The following is a 25,652-nucleotide window of genomic DNA, read 5'->3' on the forward strand; positions in this document are numbered from 1 at the left end:
TCGCACAGCCTCCGTTATCGCCACTATGCTCTTCGCTGAACCCCATAACAAAACGAAGCAATGACTCACCACCAGTATCGGCGAAATCTCGCAATTTTTCCAAGCTAGCACTCCCGCTAGAGTCTGGGTCACACTCGTTGAAAGCTAGCTGCAAAAAAATGAAAGATAAATATTCGCAAACATCGAATCACGTCGATTTATGACTTGCATGTGTCAAGAGTGAGATTTATCCATACCTGTTTGCTTGATTGTTTGTACGCTTGTCTGTGTGTACTTGTTTGTTTTTATAACTCTCCATACTACACACCGAGAATGCGATGTATCTTCCAAGCGTGTGAATATAATAATAATATCTGGGGTTCAACGTCCTAAAACCACGATATGATTATGAGGGACGCCGTAGTGGAGGGCTCCGGAAATTTTGACCACCTGGGGTTCATTAACGTTCACCTAAATCTAAGCACACGGGCCTCAAACATTATCGCCTCCATCGAAAATGCAGTCGCCGTGGCCGGGATTCGATCCCGCGACCTTCGGGTCAGCAGGCGAGCGCCATAACCACTAGACCACCGTGGCGGGGCTCCAAGCGTGTGAAGAATAATACAAGTGTACCTGACCGTGACGCCGGTGTACATGGCATAACTAACCGATCTGCGTAACCTATATAGTGACATTGTATTCTGAAATTGAACACGGATATATTATAGGTACTTGCCCTTAGAACTTCTGTCACGTTATGCAACCGCTTGAATTCATGGAAGTCAATGCTCTCTGTGCGATCCTCCTATAAAGGCAGCGTCAAGGAATCTAATCATTCACAATGTAGTGAGCACGTCCAGTTCCTCGGCGCTTTGGAATTCAAAGGTGATATATACAGGTTGTCCCACATAACTTGAGCCAAGACTTTGAAAATGAAAGGCACTTCAGAGGCAAATTGAACCAAACGTATACTACTCGTACTAGCCTACAGATACTCAGGCTATTTTTTATTTTCCCCTAAATTATTTAGTTAATTATTTTTAATTACTTAAATTTTTAATTATTGGCTGAAAACACGAAATATGAACACTGAGCTGTAGAGCACTTTTAGAAACCATGGACTGAATTGTTTCCTGTACGATACGACTCGCGGTGTTATTTTTTCCGCGTTGTAAAGAAAGCCCGCGAAATTTGAAAAGAGGCCACGTGACGGGCCGCGAGCGTACTGCTATAGTGCTGCTCTCAAACGTGCAACCGGTGAACGAGGTCGCCCGCGGCTGCCACGGGGAAGCGACAGGGTGCCTTGAAGGTGGCCGATGTTTGGGCGTCCGTCTTTCGTTGAATGACGGTGCAAATGTACGCTGCTGGCCGAGCGCTGCCGAGATAAGCGTCCGAGGCGGATAAATAAAACAAGAAAATAGCTTTATTGTCTCTTTTGAACTTGAGATGCGTAAAAGAAGGCGACGACGTGAAGCTAGTCACGGGTGGCGTTGGTAGGCGAACGGCATGAGGAGACTTTTTTAAAGACGATAGTCTTTCTTGGGGAACTTAAACGCAGAAATTTTGGTCTGTCTTTCTGTTTGTCGGCACGTCACTCGATTCAGCTAAAGTTGAACCGGCCAAAGTTGAACCACTTGCCCAAAGGCCAGCCATCTTGAACGACTGACTAGGTTCATACTTGTGTACATTGTTGATCAAAAAAGCAAACATTACGTATATATGAGGCGCAACATAACTAAGTAAGTATTAGGTGGTGTGTTCCTTTAAAAATACATAGATACGTAATTCTAGAGACCCTAGTTTCTTAATCTGCGCTGAAACTTGCCTTCCTCCGTGCCCTCTGCACGAGCTCATTGTTGTACTTCGGTTTCGGTTCAGTATTGCACTGTACGAATGCCATGGGGCGCCGCTCTGGCATTCCTGTTTTACCCAGGTGACGTGTAAATAAAAGAGTGTGTGGAGAGTACTCGTTGAGTGCGGATATTTCTTCTGCTTCGGCGCTTCGCGCCAAACCGCGTGTTCGGGCTGGTTGGCGTCCCCGCCGGTCGCGTTGGTCACCGCCGGTCTTCGCCTGCTGCTGCGCCGGGACTACCAGCTCGCCACACAGCACTCATGTTTCCCCACGTATTGCCAGATGGCGTCCATATCTCACGCAGCGCCTCTTCTATCGTCTTTAGACGACATTTGCAGCGAAGCACGCAGATACGCGGCCATTTTTTTGTTTTCGGTGATCGGTGCTCGTAAAATTAAGCCGCGATTACAGAACATGTTCAAAGAGGTTGCCATCTGCTGCAATACAACTCTGGCATCTCTTTATCAGATTTTCCGTGACGTTCTTGACCATGGTTTCGGGAATGGAGTTGCAAACTTGTCTTATTTTTTCGGGGACCTCATAAACACGTAGGATATACCTGTCATGTCGTCGCCATGACCGCGACGTAGCCCGCGGCTGGCCGGCGGAGAGGCCTTGCGACGGGAGGGCTCGCGGAGTAACGAGACGAGACGGAGCTTGCGGGCGAGACTGAAGAGTGTTCATAGCATTTATTACGTCGTGTTTTAAGAAAAGGGGCGAGGGTTGATTGACTCATACAGGGGGCATGACACGGGTTACATGGCGAATATGGCCACGCCGAGTTGGCTACAGAATTCAAAAACAGACATCGGTGGAGACATGGCTCTACCCTGCGGCATTGACGGGTAACACAACACGCTGGTGTGTTGACGTAACAGCAGATGTCGCACGACACAACATCGTGTCTACATGGGAGAAATTTCATCTTTATAGAATAATAAACCAGACCCTGAACTATGAATCAGACTATGTCATACGTATTTATGCCAGTATTAAAACTGTACGTTCCAGTGTACGAAATGACTAAGACAGAAGCCCGTTCAGTCTGTTTTTAGCTGGGACATGAGTAACATTCTGTGCATGTAAAAATAGTACATGTCCTGCCTATACAAAACAATGTTAGCTAATTTCAGTTAACCCCTCAGCCCGTGCATGAAAACAAGAATTCAAGCTCAGAAGACAACAACGCTTTATGAAAACTGAAGACAGTCATGTAACACAATGTTACACAAAAAATAGTATAGAACAATACAGAACACAAGAGGAAAAAGACGCGAGGGGAAGGAGGGGTGTCGCTCTAGAAGCAACATTGAACAGGGCGCAGTCGCGATCGCTGGCGTGCCCGCTATCTCGGCAGCCATGCGCGGGCGGCTCGTATGCCCTTCTACGTGCTGCGCTCTCAACGCGAAGAGACTGTGCGGAAAGAGCATCTCTCCCTGGAGCGGCCGTATTCTTTTACACCAGCGTTTTGTAGAGTCACGCGAGATCGGATCCAAAGGAGTTAGCTGCCAGCCTCACTTCGTATAACATTACGATTTTGTTGCTATGGCATTCATTGCTCCGCCCTTGCGGTGAAACTGTGACTTTTTTTATATTTAATGCTCGACAAGCACTCAGTGATAGCAAAATTTGCATTGTAAAGCATTGTTTCGTTGCTTTCGTAAAGCTACTTTGAGCGTTGCCTGCGTGTATGCGCGAGCGTTGTATTACGAAAATGGGGCACTGAGTTTCAAATCCTTGTTCGGATACAAGGCGAGGCAGACGACCTCACTCAAAGAGAGGCAGGCAACAAAATCTTCGCGTCAGTCAAGATTTACTGTTTCCTATTATGTAAAGCTTATTCAATCCAGCACGCACGCGAGCGGATTTTTCTTCGTTAAAACCAAAGTGTACCTACTGGAAGTGACGCAACATTTTTCCTTGTTTTCGCGGCAGCCACAGAGGGGCTGATATTCGACGTGTTGCTCGGCATCGAATGCGCTTTGAACATCTTCAGCGACACACTAGTCATCCTGCTCCTCTGGCAGGCGGTAAGTTCAGCAACTGTTCTATATCTGAGCGAGACGCAAACAGCTGAGGATATAATTGTAAAGTAAAGACAAAAATCACAGCATATCCACGGGGTGAATGATGATGAGTGGGGCGAAGCTACGGAGGGAATCATCTGTAAACCGTGAAACTCTTCCGTGAACTGCGCCCAGTACATAATATAAAGAGTGTGAAACATCGTGTATATATTAAACATCAAACTTTTATTGTATTGTTGGTTTACGTGGTCCCTTCATTATCACTTGTGATCGGTGAAATGCAAGGAAGAAGTCCGCTCCCGAGCGAAAGAGCGCCAAGAGCGACCGCATTCCCCGCTCGCCCTGTGCGAATTAAAGGCAAGGCTAGAGGGAAGACAGGACGCGCGTTCCACGACGCGAGGTCGGTAGCATGCCCAACGAAAGCCAACGGAACGCGATCGTGCAAGTGCTCCGGCTTCGCATCGCCTCATGGTTCCATTTAGCGTCCCAAAACCAAACATATTGCTCAAGGTGTGCCTTGCGTTTTTCGTAGAAATAATTTCTTTATCATGTACATTAAGACGAAAAGTTGAAAGCTCACTAGAGTGTATCGCCCGCAAAGTATGTCTTTTAGTGTGATTTAACTCTCGTACGGCAGGGTCCTCGCGCCGTTGCCGGTCCACCTCGCCCGTTGACGATCGGGCGAGGTGGCTACATACAACTACTACTACTACACTTTAAGAAAAACATCTGGCGTTCTTTCGTTCTGCTTTTACAAAACATCTGGCGTCTTTCGTTGGTTTATTTCATCAATCAACGGCGTTTTGAACAAAATTTTTATTGTTTAATCACGCACAGGAGAAATCTCACCAGGCACTACCTTGGAGGTAAACAATGGCTGCTAATGGCAATGAGAGACAGAAGAAGTCGGCTTTTAGCTAACACTTACACTTCTACTTCTACTAACGTTTCCTACTGGAACATGCCAATGGCTGCTAATGGGGAATGAGAGACAGAAGAATTCGGCTTTTAGTTAACGCGCACGCTGCGAATTTTTTATTGTTCAACAACGCACAGGAGAAATCTCCCACCGGCACCACCTTGGAGGTCAAAGCGTAAGACTTGTTACTCACTACTACGACCACGACGACTACGAGGGACGGACGGGTGCCGCCTTAAGGAGCTTCGCCCCTAAAACTTGCACTGTCCACACTGAACACCATACTTATCTACGGCTATATTGCGGACCTCTAAAGCAGTACAGCACCAGAAGACACACGGATTACTCCAGTCTTCACACTTGCTGAGAGCCGTCTCTGCATACAGCAGATTTGTATGGCAGAGTAAACTCGCCTTCGAAAAAAGGTGTCAGTACCCCTTTAAAAGACGCCGGCGCGCCGACGCTTCTCCTCGCCCACTCGAAACCGCCGCAGAGCCGCAGACAACCAGATCAAACGCCCGGTAAAGCCTGCGAGCGTTCTATGAGCTACACGGGATTGGTCGAGGCTCGATTCAAATTCAAATTCAATATGCATTGTTTAACGGTCCAAGACGTGAGAATAGCCCGTAAAAGCCATAGAACGGTCACGTGATAGCCACCTCCTCTCCAATGACGCGACGCCGAGCGACGCCGCGCGAGTAGAACCGGGGAGAGAAATCTCGAATTGCAGCAGCTGTCGAGGCATTTCATCGTTCTGTCGCGTTTCGCCCTATCTACATGAATCAGAATCAAACTGCTGTTTTTTTTTTTTTCCTCGCAGTCGTGACCACTTCATCACCGCGGCAGCGCTCGTCCAGCAGCGTGCATATGCACCGTCATTCAACGAAAGACGGACGCCCAAACATCGGCCACTTTCAAAGCACCCTGTCGCTTCCCCGTGGCAGCCGCGGGCGACCTCGTTCACCGGTTGCACGTTTGAGAGCAGCACTATGGCAGTGCGCTCGCGGTCCGTCACATGGCCTCTTTTCAAATTTCGCGGGCTTTCTTTACAACGCGGAAAAAATAACACCGCGAGTCGTATCGAACAGGAAACAATTCAGTCCGTGGTTTCTAAAAGTGCTCTACAGCTCAGTGTTCATATTTTGGGTTTTAACGCGATAGCGTTAAAGAGCTCGTATCGCAGAAATTCTGCCGTCGGCGTCGGCACCGTTGGTTGTGAGCGAAAAATCATCATCTTGTCCGTGACCGAAAAATCAAAAAAGCTGCAAATAAAATAAATAATGAAAATGTTGGGTCCGAGTGAGAATCGAACCCACGCCGTCTGCGTGGCAAGCAGGTGTTCTACCACACAGCCACGCCTCTGCTTGGAGCTGCACTGAAAATAACTTTCAAGCTTCTCAAAAATACGCGTCCTGTATACAGGTCTCACAGTACGAGATGTAGTATCGCAGTAATATTGCGTGGTACAAGCGTACATTGCTATCGGGCGTCACACTATGTCATTATCATAACGACTTGCTGGTTTAAATACAGCCATCCATTACAGAAGGCACACACATTACTGCGCGTATTCCCTTAAGACCACGTAGTGGGTGCATCGCAACTTCGAAAAGGTTTCTCGCGCATAATTGCCTCTGGTTTAAAGCATGCTACCCATTACATAAGGCACACACCTTAGTGCGCGCATTTTGTTAAACACCCGTAGTGTTCGAAGTGCGCACAAGGGGCCGGATATCGCTATCGCGTTCAACTCTTAAAGGCGAAGCTTAAGCGTCCCCCAATTTTTTCTTTTGATCCAATAATTAAAAAGTTAGGTAATTAAAAATAATTAACTAATTAGTTTAGGGGAAAATAAAAAATAGCCTGATTATCTATAGGCTAGCGCGAGTAGTATACGTTTGGTTCAATATATATATATATGTCCAGTAGAGCTAATCGACTTTCGCGCTGGTTGTCACTACATCATCAACATGCGCGGTGACTACCGAGCACGAACACAGTTTTAAGCCGTCTGCTGGACCCTCTAAGACCGCACCCGGCTGAGCACGTGTCGATCCATGCAGCCGCCTCTCCGCCCGTCCCCCCTCCCCTCCCCCCATGCGCTTTTCACGCGACAAAACACGGCCGCCGCATATCTTGTCCGCTCGATAAGCAATTCGTTCACTGCATTCGCGCGCTGTTACTCGCACATAGAAATAAAACATACGACGCATGGCGTGATGTTATCGATTTGGACTTGATACAGAACATCACGGCAACGCCGACGGCGGCGGCGGCAACACCGCGCCATGTGCGTACGTATAGTCGTTATCGTAATAAAATTATTACTGCAGTACGACATACGAAGACAACAGAAGACAACAGGCGTAGGATACATCGACGTAGGTCATCATTATTCGACAGAATTCCATCGAAAACTCCACTGGTTGGTTCCCTGCAAGAAAAATACCGTTTACAGACTGTAACATTATCTTTGTAAAATTACACGTGGAGGGAGACGCTTATGTGAAATTAGTTGATGTTAAAGCGTCAACTTTACCTAAAGTTAGCACCATATAGGTAAATATTTAAGACTACACATATTGCGTATAATACCACCGTGCAACACACCTCCCACCACGTATACGGCGTACCCAGCCCTTGCACCACTTGTGACGTAGCAGTTAACACGCAACGCATCTAGAGTGTACTAGACACTCTAACGCATCGCACTAAAGGCACAGAACAATCGCAAGATGAGACTCCACAAGCGATGCAGACGAAGAACTCCATGTGAAGATGATAATGTACAGATGATGAAGAAGTACCTGATAAATGTCCGCACTAATTATAATTACAGGCATATGCAGTTAAAACTCGATCTAACGAAACCCTATTTTACGAATTTTCCCATCTAACGAAGAAATTTCCATTGCCCTGTAGGTACCCAAAGGGTTCAGTGTTTTCATCAACTCGAATTAACGAAGTTTTCATGTCGCTGAACTCAATTTAACGAACGTTTTTCCGGAAATAAATGACGAAAACGCAGTGATAACTCTCCCACTTTTACATAGATGGCTTTTCTTCGGACGTGCGCTGTAACGCAACCGCGTTAAAATATCTAGCCACCCTATATTCACGACAATATAGTTTTATTTTGAAGAGACTACACGCCGCAGTCGGTAGCGCTTTTACATATCAAATGGCGCTGGGTGGTAGTGGTTTGTTGTCCCTGTAAATACTCCTACGGGAACACGGTGGCTACTTTCGTTATTCAATGGTTTATTCGATATTTGGCACAGGTCGCTGAGACGAAACCTCGCCTCCCTGACGGGGAAGCCTGCGCACGCCTATATGCATATCCAACATCCCGTTGGAATGCATATAGGCGTGCATCCCGCTGCTTTCCGTTACTCTGTCAGGTTTCGTTTAGGTTTGATGCGGCAAGACTGTAACGCTCCTTTTCAACACAACTACACTTATGGGGTCCTAAAGAAACATGCTGGCATCCCGAGTCATTTCTTTTTGGTATCCGACCGCTCAGTGGAGGCCCACGTGCCAGTTTCCGCGTGGCTGCCGACGCCCAGGCAGGCAGCAGAATGCGGGTGCAATGGTAGGCGACGACCACGTTATTCCGGACATTTTCAGAATCAGCCATGTTGTCGATACGCCATATTCTGAGCTCTGACAGGTTGGTCCTCGGTGGCTCTTTACAAAGCTGATAGCTAGGTCGTAAAAGGCTGCTGATGCCTCTCCGACTGGCTCGAGGTGCCGCAAGAAACGAACTTGTCTTCATGTCGGCAGCGTTCAGAGAAAGCAAACCTCCTCCCACCTGCCAGCGGCGCCGCCTATCGCTTCACAAGCGAGATAGCTTGCATTGCGGTCGCGAGTTCCTTTCCATAAAGGTGACGATAGCAGGTATATTACATTGAACCACTTCGTTCAGAAGTTCGTGCGCTCTTTCCCGATTGCCAGCGCCGGAAATCTTCACCCCGTCTCTTGCAAGCTGGTCTACAACCTTTACCTTGCCCTAGCCAATTCAGTTCAACTGGCATTCAATAAACGCCAATTGTAAAGGCGTTTATTGAACGCTGGCGAATAAGTCAACCGGTAGCTTATTCAACGACTTAATTCACGGACCCCGAGATCGAGCGGCGTCCACGAGCCATGTGTGGTAGAGACAGACCCACTAGATGTCACTGGAGAGGCTGACCCACTACAACGTTCGTTCCTCTTCGCTACAATATATATAACGTGTCATTCTTACCCAGCGCGGATAGCTTGTTGAGCAGCTTCTGCAGGGACTTAATGGAGATGGTGCCATCGGCAGAGGCCAGTTCATCAAAGGCGGCCTTCATGTCATCGTCAGAAACATACCCTCCGCTGCATCCTTCCTGCGTGGTAGCAGTGTTTAAAGCAGGCGCTGTGAGAGAGAGATTCGCGGTGTTGAGATTGTGCTAATTCATAAGCGACGCGTGGTCGCTTCTTCCCGGCCGCATCTTTTACCTTGGTGTCTTGCATTTTGGCCGCTCTTATACCACGGTGCGGGTACTCCTCTAATGTAGCAATTTGAGTCTTGGCTTCGCAATAAAAGAAAGAATTTTGTAGATGCGAAAAATGCCCTTGTAGCTGCCCCCAATAGTTAACGTATGCACTTCCGGATCCCCTAAGCTGGAAAAAGGATTATGTCCAGAAATAAAATCTGTTAACTGCGGCTTTCCTACATGAGTGAAGGTGGTTGAGCGCAGAAAAGACTAGGACAAATGGGAGCACACAGAACACCAAACACCAACTGCGAAGTCACTAGTCTAATAACTGAAAGGGAGCAGACTGACTGTTTTGGCGATGCATGTGTCACTGAACCATCCTTTACCTTGCCCAGCGAAAGATTTTTTTTTTCTTTTTGAACGCACCATAAAGCATTGCTTTCTGAGGTTTCAGGATACCCTATATTGCCATTTTATCGCTCTTTGACGCGAAGCTTAAGCATTCCAGGTTTATTGTTGTTGTAAGTGGATTCACGTAATCGACGGAGTTATCTTCTTATAGAGCACTTTTGTTCAGCTCGATAACCGAATTAAGCTTCAGTGCTGTTAACAGCGCTTGTGTGTTCCGTGCGCCTTCATCTATCCCGTGTGCTCCCCTGTGCTCAACCACGTTCCCTCAAGGTACACTATCATGGCCTCGTATGTACAGACTGGTCCACTGTTAAAAAATACACTTGCGTGCAGGACGTATACGGATTTCGTGCTCTCGCAAAAGCATAGTGACTTCGATTTGCATAATACTACTGGTGGTTGACAGTTATGACTCCTTTTGAGAGACTAGTGCCATGTACAAATATTATTTCCACATCAACTTAACGTTAGGGGGCCAACAATATGAAAGGTGCTAATCCAAGTGTTCCCTTTAACAGTGCACCGGACTGTACATCGCAACCATCGTTTTCTGTAGGAACAGTATCAAAATATTTAGTGTTTGGCTATATAGTTGAAAAACAGCGAACATTCGGGGCGCCGAGCTGAATGCAGCTCTGTCAGCTGATCCTGCGGAATCGACCAGTCGATCATGCTGTCTGTGTTTGTAGCTCTCCCCGAATAAACGCCCTCTGTGCCTGTCAAGCACTACGGGTAATTCAGTCGTTTTGTTACATACATTAGCGAGCGAAATGTCGGCAGTACTCGTGGCAGAGATGCTCAAAAACTCAGTTACTTACAAAGAATTGCATCTTGAGCGGCTTCTCGTTGCACTTCCTGAAAACAAAGGAAAGCAATAAAATTGCTGTTTAGACCAAACCAAGAGGTCCTTTTTTTAATAAAAAAATTAAACTCTAGATTTGTCGACATTTTCCGTCGGCGGTTACACCTTTTCACTTAATCGTAAGTAAAACGAAATAAAAATATATAAGTATAATGTATTTCGTTTTGCGAGTTCAAGGTCAAAAAATCAAGATATGTCGCAATATACAACTTTTCTTCCCTTAACTATAATATTCTCATAACTCTTCCAAATGCTCCTGCTCGTCAATTCTTGCTTTTTCATTTTTTTTTTCAGTTGGTTCACGCCAGCTGTGCCTTCCACTTTAATGCCACGTTTCACAGCGAAAGCTGTTATGAGATCCAACAGCAACCTATTTTGGTGGCGTAGTTCTCCGCCACCGCCGGTGTCCGTAACCGCTATCGCGCTTCAATTAAAAAAAAAAAAAGCCAGGTCTTATGCGGCACATGCAGTACAATCACAGCGAAAGCTGGAAGAGCGGCCTTTCAAGAGCCCGTAGTCGACTCTCTTGGGGCAACTAGCACAAGTACAAATGCAAGGTATCTACTACGCCATAAATCGTCGTAACTTTCATGAAGTCAGGAAGCACCCACTATGCCATTATTCGTCGTTCTGCGGAGAAGCGTGGTACCCGCTACACATCTGTAAGGCATTATGTGCACTTTGTTGATGCTGTGGCTGATGACAATGAAGGATTATGGCTGAGCCTTTTGTAATAGGTTGGAAGCAATCAAGCAATTCGCATTGCGTTACGCCTGGTCGTTATATGACTTTTGTACGACGCTATATTACGCGAGGGATGGTATACGGCAGCAGTCAAACATTAAGGAACACAGGTGGGTGGCCTACTTTTCGTGTACCAGGTACAACACAAGCGTAAGAAGTAGCCATGGCCCTGGCTGCCTCGGACTCTAAGTCTGAATATATTACTACGGATTCGCGTGGGGTGTGTCGTAATTACGTGGCTGGTTGGGTCACCCCACTGACCGAACGAATACTGCGAAACTGCAGCAGGGATGTAGATCGCACACCCCGCTGTATAGTTTGGACTCCTGACCACCAGTCTTGCTGATGCAGAAGTTGCAGAAGTTGCTGATGCGGCAGCCTGAGCACTGACTCACCGGGCGTCCCCTTTCACCCCTGATGACCTGGAACCACAACGCGAAATTCTCTTAACTTTCAAAGACATTACAACCAATTATGGGGATAGCCATCGCCGGTACCCAGGTTCAGCTGAGGGACTAGGGAAAGCGAACGAACGCGTGCTGCTTCACTTTATACACTAACACGATGCTGTGCCCGGTAGTAATGAAACACTCTAATCCTACAATCACTGGCAGCTACCAACACTGTGGTGAGGCGGCTGATACCTTCCACATAGTGTGGGCCTGCCACAAAAATTCAGCTCTCACCCTCCGCCCGAACCCTACTAGAGGGGCCTGGGAGGCAGCCCTTCTGGGTTGCTCAGACCTTCAGGCCCAGAAGGCCTCAACTAGTCAAGAGGGCCAGACTGGCGGCTTCGACCAGTGGTGTCCCGGACTAGGGACTACAACCAGTATGTAGGGCTCCTGAGTGAGTCCACACCTCTCTAGTTCAATAAATGTTTTTTACCACCACCACCAACGATCAGTTTTCGAGTTTTATAAGGCATCTAAAGCTTTCGCCTCAATAGGGACGTACCCGCAGGTGCTCTCCTTCTCCGTGTAGATGCGCAGCAAAAAGTCTCCGGCCTGGTCGGCTTCGTGAGTGGACGGCACGACACAGAAAGTGCCCGGATAAAGATGGAGCCTTTTCATCACTTCGCGACCAGGTTCGTACGCATCGCAGCAGCCAACTAGCTGGCTCTTCTCGAAGTCCTCCGCAGTGAGGCGCCGGGAGCTGCTGCCGGGGTCTTCAATCTGCCGCAGTGCGTGTGAACATCGTCAACTTTTTAACCCTATGGCTACTGGATGGTGCAGTTTTTAAAGCAGATCTCTACGTGGCGAAAACAAACGTTTCAAAATCAAAGTACCTGGGCCCGTGTATATTTACAAAGGCCTGTTACGGTAGAGAAAGAAAAAAACAAAATTCATCCAGTCTTGGTGCTGCACACATCATTAGCAAAGGCAGCCGGACGAACGAAATGCCTTGTGAATTTGGCCCATGTTTTCTATACTGTGTTACTCTTCTGTCCTGTGCGACGTAAACTGTCCTGTTTTGTGCTCAATAAAAAAAAATTGGACAAACCGGTATGCGTGCGTGCGCGTATGTGTACGAGTGCGTTCCTGTTCGCTGTAATCTTTCTTTCTTGCATTATTTATTTCTTTCATAATAAGTGTTGTGGTTTCCGGTCCCAAAAAACGACATGATTACGAGGGACACCGTAGTGGAGGACTCCGGAAATGTAGACCACCTGGGGTTCTTTAACCTGCACGTAAATGTAAGCACACGGGCCTCTAGCATTTCCTCTCCATCGAAATGCGACCGCCGCAACCGGGATTTGATCCCGCAATCTTCGGGTCAGAAGTCGAGTACCGTAAACGCTAGAACACTGTGGCGGGTTTCTTTTCTTTCTTTTTTTCTTTCTTTTTGTTTATTTGTTTCTTTCTTTCTTTTATCCTATATAATGGAGCAGGCCTGTTTGCCTGCTTGCGCGTGATACGCCGTTAAAAGGAGTGGCATATTTCTCTACATTCACGGCTCAGGATGCGCGACTGCATGTAAAAAAATTTAAGAAAAATTAGATTTTATGAAGCCCTACTACGCACATATCGACGTAACATATGCTGAAAGTGTTTACATAGGGGTGCGCTATTATACTTTAAATTTCTGCAATAGAATTGGCAATATTTTCTTTAATATGATATGTTTCTCCGGCGTGCCCGATTGAACCACTACGCAAACGAGGTATTCTGACATTGGCGACTCAAGCGCTGCCTTTGAAGTCCTTGAGGCTCATTTCTGCATTCGCGCTTGGGTATATGATTTAATCTCATACGACGCTGTATCAATCGTCGACGTTACCTCGTAGACGTGAAAGTTGATGGGTAACCACATGTCTTCACGTGACTGGAACCACCGGCGATCCTTCTGGAGTAAGGCTACAATGATCCTGCATCCGTCACCCTGGTCGTCCTCTTCATCCAAGGTCACTATATACTGAGGGTTTGTCGCGTATGCCTCTGAATCTAGTAGAGAAGAAAACAGAGAAGAGGAGCAGTTCGCTGAAAAATTTGAATCGCATCCACTCAAAGGAGCCCGGCATTACTTTTCCAGCATGATCAGAAGACGCTGCCGAAGGTAGTCGAAGCTTCTGAGAACACGTGAGGCAAACGTTATAGCGCAGCGCGGGGCAAGGAATTTACCATTAATTCTCAAAGTCAGCTGGACATCGCACGCTCTTCTCTCGACAAATGATGCCATCAACCAAAAGTCCACGGTCATTGGCTGATTCGAGCATCGCGAGCTGCGTAGTTACCGCGGCCGTCGCGGGATGCCGCCACGTGCCTGCTCGCCATCACACAGAAAGTAAGCCGCGCGTTCTAATCGAAAAAAAAAAACATGACTGATCCCTCTGTCATAGGAATCGGCATAACACGAAAGTAAAACGTGTCTTCACAGACGTAGTTGAGCGTTTCTCGTGCATTGTTTCGCCCCGAGGGCGAAGAAAGGAATGCTATAGCAACAAGTTGTAATGTCGCGCGAAGAACGGCAAGCAGCTCGAAACTTGCAACGCGCTGCTCAAGCAGAAAGGACACACGGAACGAACATACACAGGATGAGCGCGAACTAACAACTGTCACAGCTCGACAGTTAAAGCGCGCTGGTGAAATACAAAGGAGGACGCACAAAACGAACGCACAAGTATACACAGGATGAGCGCGAACTGTCACAGTTGTAACTTACTTGTTTGTGAGTAGCGCGCTCCTTTCGCAAAAGCGGCCGCTGCAGTGAGCGAAGTGACCTTCGTGCTCTCTCTGACTTCAACGCAAACTTGCGGTGAGAGCGCAAGACGTAAAAGATAAGCGCACGCGCACGAGCGACTACGCCCTGTAGAGGCGCTCGCTCATCTCAACGCGGAGGGCGACGACCTTTCAAGCGCGCCCTTCGAGTCCTCCGCGCCATCTCGCTAGCGATTACGAAAACACGTTGATGTACCACCGATCTCTGAGTACCGCATAGCACACAGTTAGTATGACGAAGAACGTGCTGTCTGTGGCGGAGTCGTTTCGCGCTGGGGATCGAGGGGTCGTAAGTTCGACTCCCAGTGACGGAACTTTTTCTTCTAGATTTTTTCTTTTCCATATGTTAGTCTTTATATTTTACAACGTCATATCCGTGACGGAAATGCGTCAGTGGAACCGTGGTGAACCCCGACATAAAACACTTTGGTGTTAAAAAAAAACGCCAGGCCTGCGCGGAGCACGCAGCATAGTCACAGCGAAAGCTAATAATTTTTCTGAAGTAGGGAAGCACCCACTATGCCATTATTCGTCTTTGTGCGGATAAGCGAGGTACCCGCTACACATCTGTAAGGCATTATGTGCACTTTGTTGATGCTGCATGCGGCTGATGACGATGAAGAATTATGGTAGGGCACTTTGTAGTGGGTGGGAAGCTTTAAATCACAGTCGTTGAGCAATTAGCACTGCGTGACGCCTTGTTGTTATTTCAGTCTTCTGCCACGTTATGTTACACATGTTAACGCGATTCCTTGCCCGACATGACGCCTTATAGGGTCTTTTTGCAAAGGAGTTACAAGCACCAGCGTGGCTCTGTGGTATAATACTCGACTGCCACGCCAAGGGACCGTGTTCAAATTCTATCTGATCCTGGATATTTTTTGATGTACTTTCATTCTTTTTTTTTCTTATTTCGCGTGATAGTGGTATAGACTATGTTACGTAAGGCATATGGGCGCCGCCATCATGGGCTGTTAAACGAATGTTTTCTTATTTTTGTATATCTGAAACGAACTGATAAAATCAGGAAACACCGAATGCACCAACCCAACAGTTTCCGTGTGTACACGCCCACCGTAGCGCTGTTCGCTTAGTTGTTCAAGATAAAACACGGCAAGGTTAACAGCCCAGCATGGCGGCACCGAAACCCGTCCGTAAAATAGTCTATACGGACACCGGCGCCGGCGGACAACTACCCCACTGCCGTTGTGATCTGATAACAGCTTTCGCTGTAAAAAGGAAATGCTCAAGGTCATGAGGCGCGCTTACGAACGACGTAGCTTCTTGCCCCCTTGTCGCTGCGGCTCACTTGCCTCATGAGTGCAGCCAGGCTTCCGCCTTATTGCATTATAAGTGTGTTACACCAGCCCAAATTTTCGCCGCAGGCTGTCGCTGCCCAGTATCGTCACGTTATTGTGGACGTGAGAAATACAGCAAGCAAGAAAGGCGTTAATTAAAAACTGAGTTTTTCATTCCAGTAACTTGTACACAGCAAAGTCGGTAACACTCATAGTGTGGTCACAGCATGGGGATGGTCGTAAATCGTCGAAATCTGACAACGCCTCGGCTCTTCGAACGTCGCTCATGCCAGCGCACTCGCTGGTGCAGCGTAGCTTCTAGTACGTACACCACTACTCGCGTCGCGATTGCAGTCTGACCTTAATCGCCGATAACACCCGGTAAGTTTCAGTTACATGAATGCGCGTCTTGCCCTGAGCCCTATGACTTCGTGGCATTTGTCGGTCGATGTTCACACATACACGTAGCTTCGTGCCCACACATCCTGCGTACAGTGCGTTGTCGTGTCATGGTCTGGCTGCCTGAATTTCCGTATTCAGCCCGTATTCTGAAACGCTCTTTACCTCAGTGAGGGGGCCTTAACTGCTTGAGGACGCCTTATCACGTATTCTGGAACGCTCCTTACTAAGGCTCCCTTACTGAGGTCTTTATTGGAGCTCCCTCAAGTTAAGTTAGCGCTAGGACAACCTTCGTATCTCCTTACCTCGCTCCTCTCACTGAAAGGGTGCTTCTCTGCAGTACTTTATAAGTGACACTGTCCGATTTCTTATTTCCGATCGCTGCTTTGTACTTCTCCACAAGCTCTGTAATTATATCCTTCTCGCCGTCGCTGACAAATTGCTTGCCAGGCATGTTTTCGAATGTGCGGCTTAACGCGGCTGTCACTGCTCAGCGCAAAGAGATCAATGTACACATAGACGACGAAGACGGAACGCTTAGCTCCACTGCCAATCATCCCAGGAGCATCATCATCATCTTCTTTTCCTTCTTCCCATAGGCATTTTGTAGGAAGGGAGGAAAAAGAAGGGACACCAGTAATCCGACACGATATTTAGAGTAAGACCCCGTCATCGCCCACAGTTCGTGCTGGCGTCTTCCAGGAATGGCAGCTCTTGTTTGGATTAGTTTAACGATGGTTTCTTATGCATGGACATTCTTCACATGCCATGTGAGCTGCTTCCACAATGATGTGTATGCGGTCGTCCGGGTAGGAGAAAATCACCTTGGTATTAGCAAAACCATGGGAGCAGCCGCATGCGCTACAATGTATGCCCAGGAAACCCTCCTTTCCTTTTCTGCGGATTATCTCATCCACTGAGATAATCCGTCGGGATACAGGCGAATGACCCGTGCCTGAAAGCTAGCGCCTACTCTTTGGCAGCAGGACTATATTAATGCTTCAGAGAAGCAAGCCTGAACAATAATCCTTTTGAAAAGTTCCCTGTCCGCAGGTGAGAACAGTAGTATTGTTTATACGAGCGTGGTTCATATGTCCAACAAAAATGACCATCCGTGAAATCAAGCTTAAGGTCAAGGAAACGGACGTAATCCTAGTATGAAATATGATGTGTCATGACCAGAATGGATATAAATTCTTCAACATACTCTGACCATGTGTGACAACTCAGAGTGCAACCCCGTGGCACTACGCTGTAAGACTACTAAGAAATCATACGCATATCTGAAGACTCTCAGGTCTTGGGTTCCTGGTAACCGCTGCTGCAAGACTGTCTCCTTTTGCTAGAAACAGGTCGATCCACAAAGGCGCGATGCACGACCGGAGAGACACGTAACCCCTTGTTCTGAATGTAAACATAATAATTTACCTGGACATAAGTACATTCGCGACAAAAGTGCACCAAACTGAGAAAATTTCAGAAGCTTAACATAGCTCGGTTTTGAAACTCAATCTCTCCAATTCTCCAAATTCTGTAAACGACCTTTATTACTCGCCCCCACATAACAGGCCGTCAAAATGCATCAATGAAAGCAATGAGCTCCAAGGTTGCTCGACCATCCTGTTTTTGCCTGTTGCAACAGGCGAAAGTTAAATAAACATAAAAGACGGTGAACCTATATCGCGAAAAAGCGGTGTACACGTTATTAGTCACCCATATGAGGAAAAAATATTCGCTATTCTTGTCTAAAAGCGAACGTTTAGTTGATATTTGACACGTACTCTCGAGCCCAGACTTGTGAAACACGTGCCTTACCTTACTTAGGCCGCCCTTTGCAAAGGAAGGTTGAAGGAAGCTTTCAGAATACGCTGGCTCCCTCAACGAGCTGCCTAAGATAAGGAGGCATGAAGGGCTCCTCACGTAAGGTAAGGAAATGGTCTGAGGTAAGAAGCGCTTCAGTATAGGGGCCTTAGTTTCCTTTACAAGAGTATAGAGAGTGTTGCAAACACTGCGCATTTGCGAAAACAACGGATCTGTCTTGCAGGAGGTGATCGCATGACTGTCGGACTAGCGATTACATTTTGGTTTGCTAATGGGGTGTTTGCAAGACAACCTCGGAAGCCTAAAGGCCTCAGGGGCAAGAATTCAGCGCGAAACCTCAGTGAATCCCATACACGTTATAAGAAAATAAGAAAGGCGACGTTTTTGCGACGCGAAGTCAGAAAGTTGACGCTCGTGAAGCGCTGTGAAGTGCCACAAAACCGACAGTGTGTATACGTAGCTCATAAAGGTCGTAATTAACAATCACTTCAGGGCGATCCACAAAACTCCACATCCACCCGGTGTCAAACAGAGGCTTACTCGGGGAGAACCTACCTCTTACGCCGCGCTCGTTTGAAGGGATGCTAAAGGCAAATAAATATTTTTGTCAGTGTGAAAGGCGAATGTTAGGAACGCCTAAAACGTCAGTATTATCAACAGGAGTGCTCTACTAACCGAGAAATTAAGGTAAACGTAGGACACGATATGCGCCACCAGTGGGACATTTTGGAATGAGCCCGATGACGTCAAGAGTCTCGAGTACAATTAATCACTAGTTCTCAAACTACTTATAATAAATAATAACATTCCGTACATTACAAGACGTAATAAAATACCGCTTGTGCATTTCTGTTTCATTCACGGAAAAAAGAACTTGGCGTTGCCAAGGAGAACGGCGCGGGTGGTTTAAAAGTTTCGTTATCGCGTACTGCTGCGTGTGCTTTGCACGCTCATAAAAGTCATTCTAACGTAAAGTTCGACAAAATGCCGCGTCCCTCTTATGCTGTCGGATGCCTGAATGGTGTGCGCCGCTTGAGCAACAGCAGCTGCAGCAAAGAAACCGACGTGACCGTCCGACTGTCCAATGAGTTCCACAAATAAACCCACGCCGAAGTGGCCGAGTACCGTGCCTCTGCGACAGTGTGCTAAACAACCAACAAATATGCGTGTATGCTCGCTGCACTTTCGTGGAGAGGATCACGAGATCGACCGCAACATTGGCAAGGCTTGTAATGTGCCTTTCAGAGCAGAAACCGCAGCGTCGGCTGCCGGGCACGGAAGGCGGGCAACGTTGGGCAAGGCAAACGCTACGTCAGGAGGCCTTTTCAGGCGGGCGATTTGAAGTGCGCTTACGCTGTTCGGACCACTAAGAATGTGATTGTCTTTCAAGATCAGCATTTCCTTGGCACGAAAAACGCACTACGAGGTTTCTGGGGCGTTATTTCAGCAATCAACGTCGACTCAACACTTGTCTTTAGTGTCACCTTAAGGTGGGGTGAGACTTCCATTGGTCAAAGATACCATTCTGTGATTTTGCAATCACCTGATAGAGAATTCCTTTATCTTTCACAAAATATATCACATTTAACCACTTGCAGTTTCAAAAAGAATTTTTTGTCCTTTTTCTTTGACACGTTTACAGGACCGGCGCGCGTACCCCTACGTTATTTCTGCGTTTTTCTCAAAGCAACATTTTGGAACTTGTATACCTTTTTCTCGGAAACTGTCGGGCGTAAGCAAACAAAAATTGTTCCCGTGTGTTAATTAGTGGTAACTACATAACTGATACTAGAATCATCAGTTTAGGTGCATTTTTATTTTTTAGTATAAAAGAACCATTCATAAGTGCCAATTTGCATACACCGATAAACGTAAAAAAACTAGGGGTGTGCGAATATTCGAAATTTCGAATATTTTTCGAATAGTGTTTGCTATTCAATTCGATTCGCACTGAAAATTTACTATTCGAAGTATTCGAACTTCCCAAAAACAAATACAGTCAACGTCCGATTGAAAGTGACCCCTACAAATTTTTAATATACTTCACCTCATTACACTTCCGTATTGCGGCAAAGCTGCTTTTCAAGCTCCGTTACGGTCTAACTTGGCTAAGACGCAACGTCAAATTCGAAGTGACCCCTACAAATTTTTAATATGCTTCACCTCATTACAATTTTGTATTGCGGCAAAGCTGCCTTTCAAGCTCCGTTACGGTCGAATTTGGCCAAGACGCAGTCAACGTCCAATTCGAAGTGGTCCCTAGATTTTCAATATGCTTCACCTCATTACAACCCTGTATTGCGGCAAAGCTGCCTTTCAAGCTCCGCTATGGTCGCAAATGGATTAACTCAAGAAAACACTGGTTCCAGCACGGAGATGAAAGATGTGGCAGAGGTGGGGACTCAATTAGTCCTGTTTTGGACCTGAACTTTGGGCAGGAAGTTCGAAAAATCGGACGCCGAACCTTTTTAGCATCCAAAATTTCAGATGTTCTTATATATCGACGTCTACGAGGCAGCTTTGGAACTCCGGACTTGAAGGGAGCACACCCTTGTCCACCACATCAGGTGGAGTTCCACAGAAGTTGGAAGAGGAGGAGAGGCTGAGGAAATGGCATCTTTGCCTATCACATGTAAAGTGTTGTCGGCAACACTTTGGTTGCACCAAATCATGTACATAAATAAAATTTGGCCTCTATATTGCCTCATTCTTGATAAGACAACTATGAAACACCACCCCGTGCCAGCGCTTCATCAACCTAGCAAAACGAAACACTTTCATGTTGCTATCTCATAAGAACATACTTAGGGATTCTCTGCAACTTCTTTTGTAATTTCACTTCGAAGTATTCGAAAAATGTTTGAGAAATATTCAAAAATTATTCGAAATTATTCGATTCGATTCGCACTGAACCATTATTATTCGAATTCGCTTCGCACCCAAAATTTTCCTATTCGCACAGCTCTAAAAAAACGTAAAAAAATCTAGTTTTTGTTGTACGCTCACAATTTTAGTTTCACTTCTGGAAAGCGTTAGTAGCTGCCTTTTTGCAAAATTGCGATGCTCCGCAGACAGCAGATTATTAAAAAAGTACATACGTCGAAAAAAATACTAAACACCATTTGAAACTGAGCTCTAATGCAACCTGGGCCTACCTTTAAAATACCGTGCAAATTTTATAGCCCTATCGTTAATTACCACTGCTGTACAGCCAAACCTTTGTACCTCCTGTGGCGTGATCGGTGAAATAGAGTATTTGATGTGACTTTGCGTGTCCTGCTTCAAAGCTTCGAACACAATTTGACTGTTACATCGCATTGCTGGGAGCACACAGGTGCCATCCGTGCAATATCAGTCACATATGAAGCCTAAAACGTATCTTAATTCAGTTTTTACGACAATGACTAACCATTTTAAAGATGACACGCAAAGGATGACAAGGCACCTTCGACATAGATAGGCGCCGCTATCTAAACGTCGGCCAGCATTCCCCTGAGGCGCGTATTCCTCTCCATAGAGCTTCTCTCTCTTTCTCTCGTGTGTGTGTGTGTGTGCGTGTGTGTGTGTGTGTGTGTGTGTGTGTGTGTGTGTGTGTGTGTGTGTGTGTGTGTGTGTGTGTGTGTGTGTGTGTGTGTGTGTGTGTGTGTGTGTGTGTGTGTGTGACAATTCGTTCACTAATTAATCAACGGACAGTGAACCGGCCTGGCTGATGAAGGTCTGCCCACCGGCCGTAACGTTAGTAAGCGAATTTCTTTTGTTTTCTAGAAATGTGTATATTGACATGTGACATATTGATATGTGTAAATAGATATTCTCATATTTCTTCGGGTTCAGCCTACATTTTCTTCAGAGATGCGCTAGAAACTTCTACAGACGCGCTCCTCGGGCATACGTATGCAGTGGAAGTGCGTGATAATGCAAGGTGAACCCACTCACCAGGCCTACCTCCGGCACTTAAGCCGGGCACCCAGGCACCCTCATGTTTTTCGACACTCCAGAATTTCTCAGAAAATCCTTCTTCTACCGCAGAGGGCATGGATCCAGGATCCAAGTGGCAAAATTCGACGGCGCAGAAGCATTCGATGAAGTGCTCTTCCGACATCCTGCCGAAAGATGTACACGCTTACACACCTGCCTGGTCTGGATACTTTCTACGGACGCTACGAAACAACTTGCTTAATAATAATAATATCTGGGGTTTAACGTCCCAAAACCACGATATGATTATGAGAGACGCCGTAGTGGAGGGCTTCGGAAATTTCGACCACCTGGTGTTCTTTAACGTGTCCCTAAATGTAAATACATGGACCTCATACATTTTCGCCTCCATCGAAAATGCAGCCGCCGCGGCCGGGATTCGATCCCGCGACCTTCGGGTCAGCAGTCGAGCGCCATAACCACTCGACCACCGTGGCGGGGTGAAACAACTTGTTTATACAGACCGGATCAATATACCGTTTGCTAAAATCGTTTGTACCGTGTCATCAATATGTTTTCCACACCATGGATGATTTGGAAACAAATGAATCGGGTGATTTGCTTCCCAACGAATCGTCAAATGCAGTTGTTTTCGGGACTTTATGCCTCACGTGATAATTACTGTCCGCGTTAAAAAAGTGGCACAGTTTCGCCGCAAGGGTGAAGCAATGAATGCGATAGCAAGAAATTGGAATGTCACACGAAGAACGACAAGCAGCTCGATACTTGCAGCGCGCCGCTGAAGCACAAAGGACGCCCCAAAATGAACGCACAGGTATGCACAGGACAAGCGCGAACTTCGCGCTTGTCCTGTGTTGATTCGCGCCCCTAGTTCAGTAATTATGAAGTTGGCTGATAACTTTAATCTAATTGTTGATGGCTCAATTATGAAGAGTATTATCCTGGTGCGGTAGGTTACTGCCGACCTAATATCTAAGGTCGCGTTCTCGTATATTTTATTTTTAAGAGCTTGGGTAACGTTGTACAGGTGGATTACGCTGTATAATTTCTAGCCTATAAGCTATGCAGTAAATTACAGCAGTGAAAGGAACTTACCAAAATTCTCCGTCATCCTTAGCCAGATGCCCTGATTCGCGAAGTTGCTGGTCGTCGATGGCATCCCATTCCGAGGAACTGTAACCAAACCGTTACCACCATAGCCGTAAGACACTCTTTCATAAAAAGAACGATAGTTAAAGACATTCCTATTTTAGAAATTAGGAGCCCTTCTCCTATCTAGAAAACGGGGGCAAGCGAATATTGGCATGAGCGTGCCTGACCTACTATTTCTCTTTCTTTCTTTCTTTCTCTCTTTCTTTCCTTCTTTCTTTCTTTCTCTCTTTCTTTTTCTTTCTTTCTTTCTTTCTTTCTTTCTTTCTTTCTTTCTTTCGTATTGCGTATGCACCCTGCTAACTTTTTCCTTCCTCCATGCCGGCTATTGGACCTTAACCCACGTGCGCTGCTAAGCACGTGAGTGCTACAGGCAACAACGATGGGCATGCGTGGAACAGTGAAATGCACCAGTGGAAGGCAACAATGAAAGGGCAAGCGTCCTCGATGAAAGATCAGGTGGCCATTTCAGAAACGGCTGATCACCGACAAGCCCACGATCAGTTCACTCAGTTCAGTTCACTAGAAAACGGCGCATACAAATACGCATGTCATCGGCCGCACCTTCGAGGGCCTCATTTGTGTGCACCCGCATTTCTGTACAATGTCCTGTGCCGGGTTTCTCGTGAACTATGCCGCCGCCGCCGCCGCCAACAACGAAATCTGTAACTCATAGAAGCTTCGCTTAAAATTTGCCCATCATCTATTACCATAATCCAAGGAGGTTTAAAAAAAATTCTGGAGTGGAAGCTCTCGCAACACCTTGCCAGCGAAAGTGAAGCCAGCTTTTGCCCACCAAAGAGCTCGGAAACATGCTCTTTTCTGGTAGTGCCTACTTAGAGATCAAATGGTTTTGATCTGTTAGTGTAAATACTAGATTAATTATAAAATAAAAGATCGTTGTTGCCGACAAAAGCAACCCGTCAAGAGGAGTTTTGGCGATTGATCTCTAATAAAATTTGCCATGACTTTCAGGCTTAGTTACGAAAACTAGTAACACAAAGACACACTTGTAGCAGCATCTGAACCATTAAAAGTTGACTTATTGAAATAGTCTGGCGTGCGAGGAAATCGCTCGCTTTCCTTCGCCAAACGCCGATGGTTTATTTTGCCCCTACTAAGATGGCGGGCGCCGCCGCCATCTTTTGGTGGGCACGGCTTCACTCTTGCGCAATAATCGCCACTCCAGCAATTTTTTTTAACCTCCTTGCCATAATCTATTATAACGATGGAAGGCCCTCCGTCATACTGTAGTAGACACGGGAAGGCATGGTGGGTGATGTCGTGTCTCGCTCCGAGCAAGTAAGAAACCGTTACCTCTGCGTACGGTTGACTAACCTGAATCGCAACTGAAAGAGAGCGATTAATCACATCAAAACTTGGAGGACGCCCGAGCTTCGCCTTCAAGAGTAGAACGTGATAGCGTAATCGGGTCCCGGGAGCATCGTCTTCTCCATCGCTAGCCTTGCTTCGGTTCTCGGTGCATGCCTCAACCGTGCCACAAGGAAACGAACGTCTGTGCGCGTAACATTGGCCGTTTCAAATTACCCTAGAACGCATACTGCGAGCACAGTTGCGAAGTCCCCACTCCGCCACAATTCTTCCTTTAGCGAATCAGCTAAGGGCCCACTACGCGTCCGTAAGGCAACACGCGAACCTATGCAGCTGCTCACTTTGTTGGTGCTTTTGCTGATGATGATTATTAAATAAGTGTGAGCACTTTGTAATGGGTGGGCATTTAAAACACCCACTCGCTGCACGATCCACATGTGTTGACGCCTGGCGCGATTCTACGCTTCTGCGACGCAATATTACATGCGTTGAGACTACTGTCCCTACATGACATTCATATAGTGTTTTATTCCGATGCAGTTACAAGCAATGGTGTGGCTCTGTGGTAGAACACCTGCTTGCCACGCAGAAGGCCTGGATTCGAATCTCACTCGAACCAAATATTGTTACACCTACGCAAATTACACCTACGTATCCCGTACAACCTCTCATGACGGGACTCTACCCTTCTTGTCCATCAATGGCTTGGGACATCAATACAATGTCTAAGTGCCCACTTGTTTACCTATGCGTGTGCAGCGAACCTTTTCTCTGAGCAGCGAACTCCGCCGCAGTGGGCCAGCTGTACCAGCCGCCTACACACAAGATGCAACATTATTGGGCGGCATTGGCCTACAGAGATTTCAACGCGAATCGGTCTCAAGGCGCTGCTAAGAGACACCGGATGAACGACACACGTTGTGCATTGCGTCAGGTTTCTGTGCGATAGTCTGACATTGGCATTGCTATAATGACCTTGCAGTGCCTTCATAGACTCTTCTGCTCTTTCATCCTTTCGTACCCCGTTACACCTTTACCACTACAGTGTGGGCAAGTGAAGATCTCCACTTGTTAACCTGCATGTCTTCGTCTTTGATTTTATTTCTCTCTTCCTCTCTCTCTCACCTACGAAAACAGTTCGCTTTTTTTTAAGAAGGCACAAGAACGTGAAAAGGAATACAGTCTGAGAAAAAAACAGAGTATGTGTTGCTCTTATCTGTGGGCCCTGACTTGCTAGGT

At 46.7% G+C, this 25,652-nt stretch overlaps 1 protein-coding gene across 1 annotated transcript; it reads right to left on the bottom strand.

Moving 5' to 3' along the window:
* Positions 1–642: 642 nt before the first annotated feature.
* On the bottom strand, positions 643–23,100 carry LOC119391207 (calpain-11). Its single transcript, XM_049415195.1, has 10 exons — positions 23,028–23,100; positions 21,930–22,096; positions 13,538–13,701; positions 12,215–12,432; positions 11,656–11,682; positions 10,473–10,509; positions 9,024–9,150; positions 7,153–7,211; positions 716–784; positions 643–660 (listed from the first exon to the last, which is right to left on the bottom strand). Exons 2-10 carry the CDS (start codon positions 22,093–22,095, stop codon positions 643–645), a joined length of 885 nt encoding a protein of 294 aa, XP_049271152.1. The 5' UTR covers position 22,096; positions 23,028–23,100.
* Between the last annotated feature and the right edge of the window lie 2,552 nt (positions 23,101–25,652).

Source organism: Rhipicephalus sanguineus, chromosome 4 (genome assembly GCF_013339695.2).
Source record: "Rhipicephalus sanguineus isolate Rsan-2018 chromosome 4, BIME_Rsan_1.4, whole genome shotgun sequence".
NCBI classification, from domain to species: domain Eukaryota; kingdom Metazoa; phylum Arthropoda; class Arachnida; order Ixodida; family Ixodidae; genus Rhipicephalus; species Rhipicephalus sanguineus.

What these genes read in the sequence shown, in the direction of transcription:
- LOC119391207 (XM_049415195.1), bottom strand. Translation starts at nt 22,095, where the DNA reads ATGTCGGAAGAGCACTTCATCGAATGCTTCTGCGCCGTCGAATTTTGC. An exon ending in GAGAAGGAGAGCACCTGCGG is followed by an intron (nt 11,683 to 12,214) that starts GTACGTCCCTAT and finishes TTGTGGTTCCAG; the next exon opens with GTCATCAGGGGTGAAAGGGG. An exon ending in GGGGTGAAAGGGGACGCCCG is followed by an intron (nt 10,510 to 11,655) that starts GTGAGTCAGTGC and finishes CTTTGTTTTCAG; the next exon opens with GAAGTGCAACGAGAAGCCGC.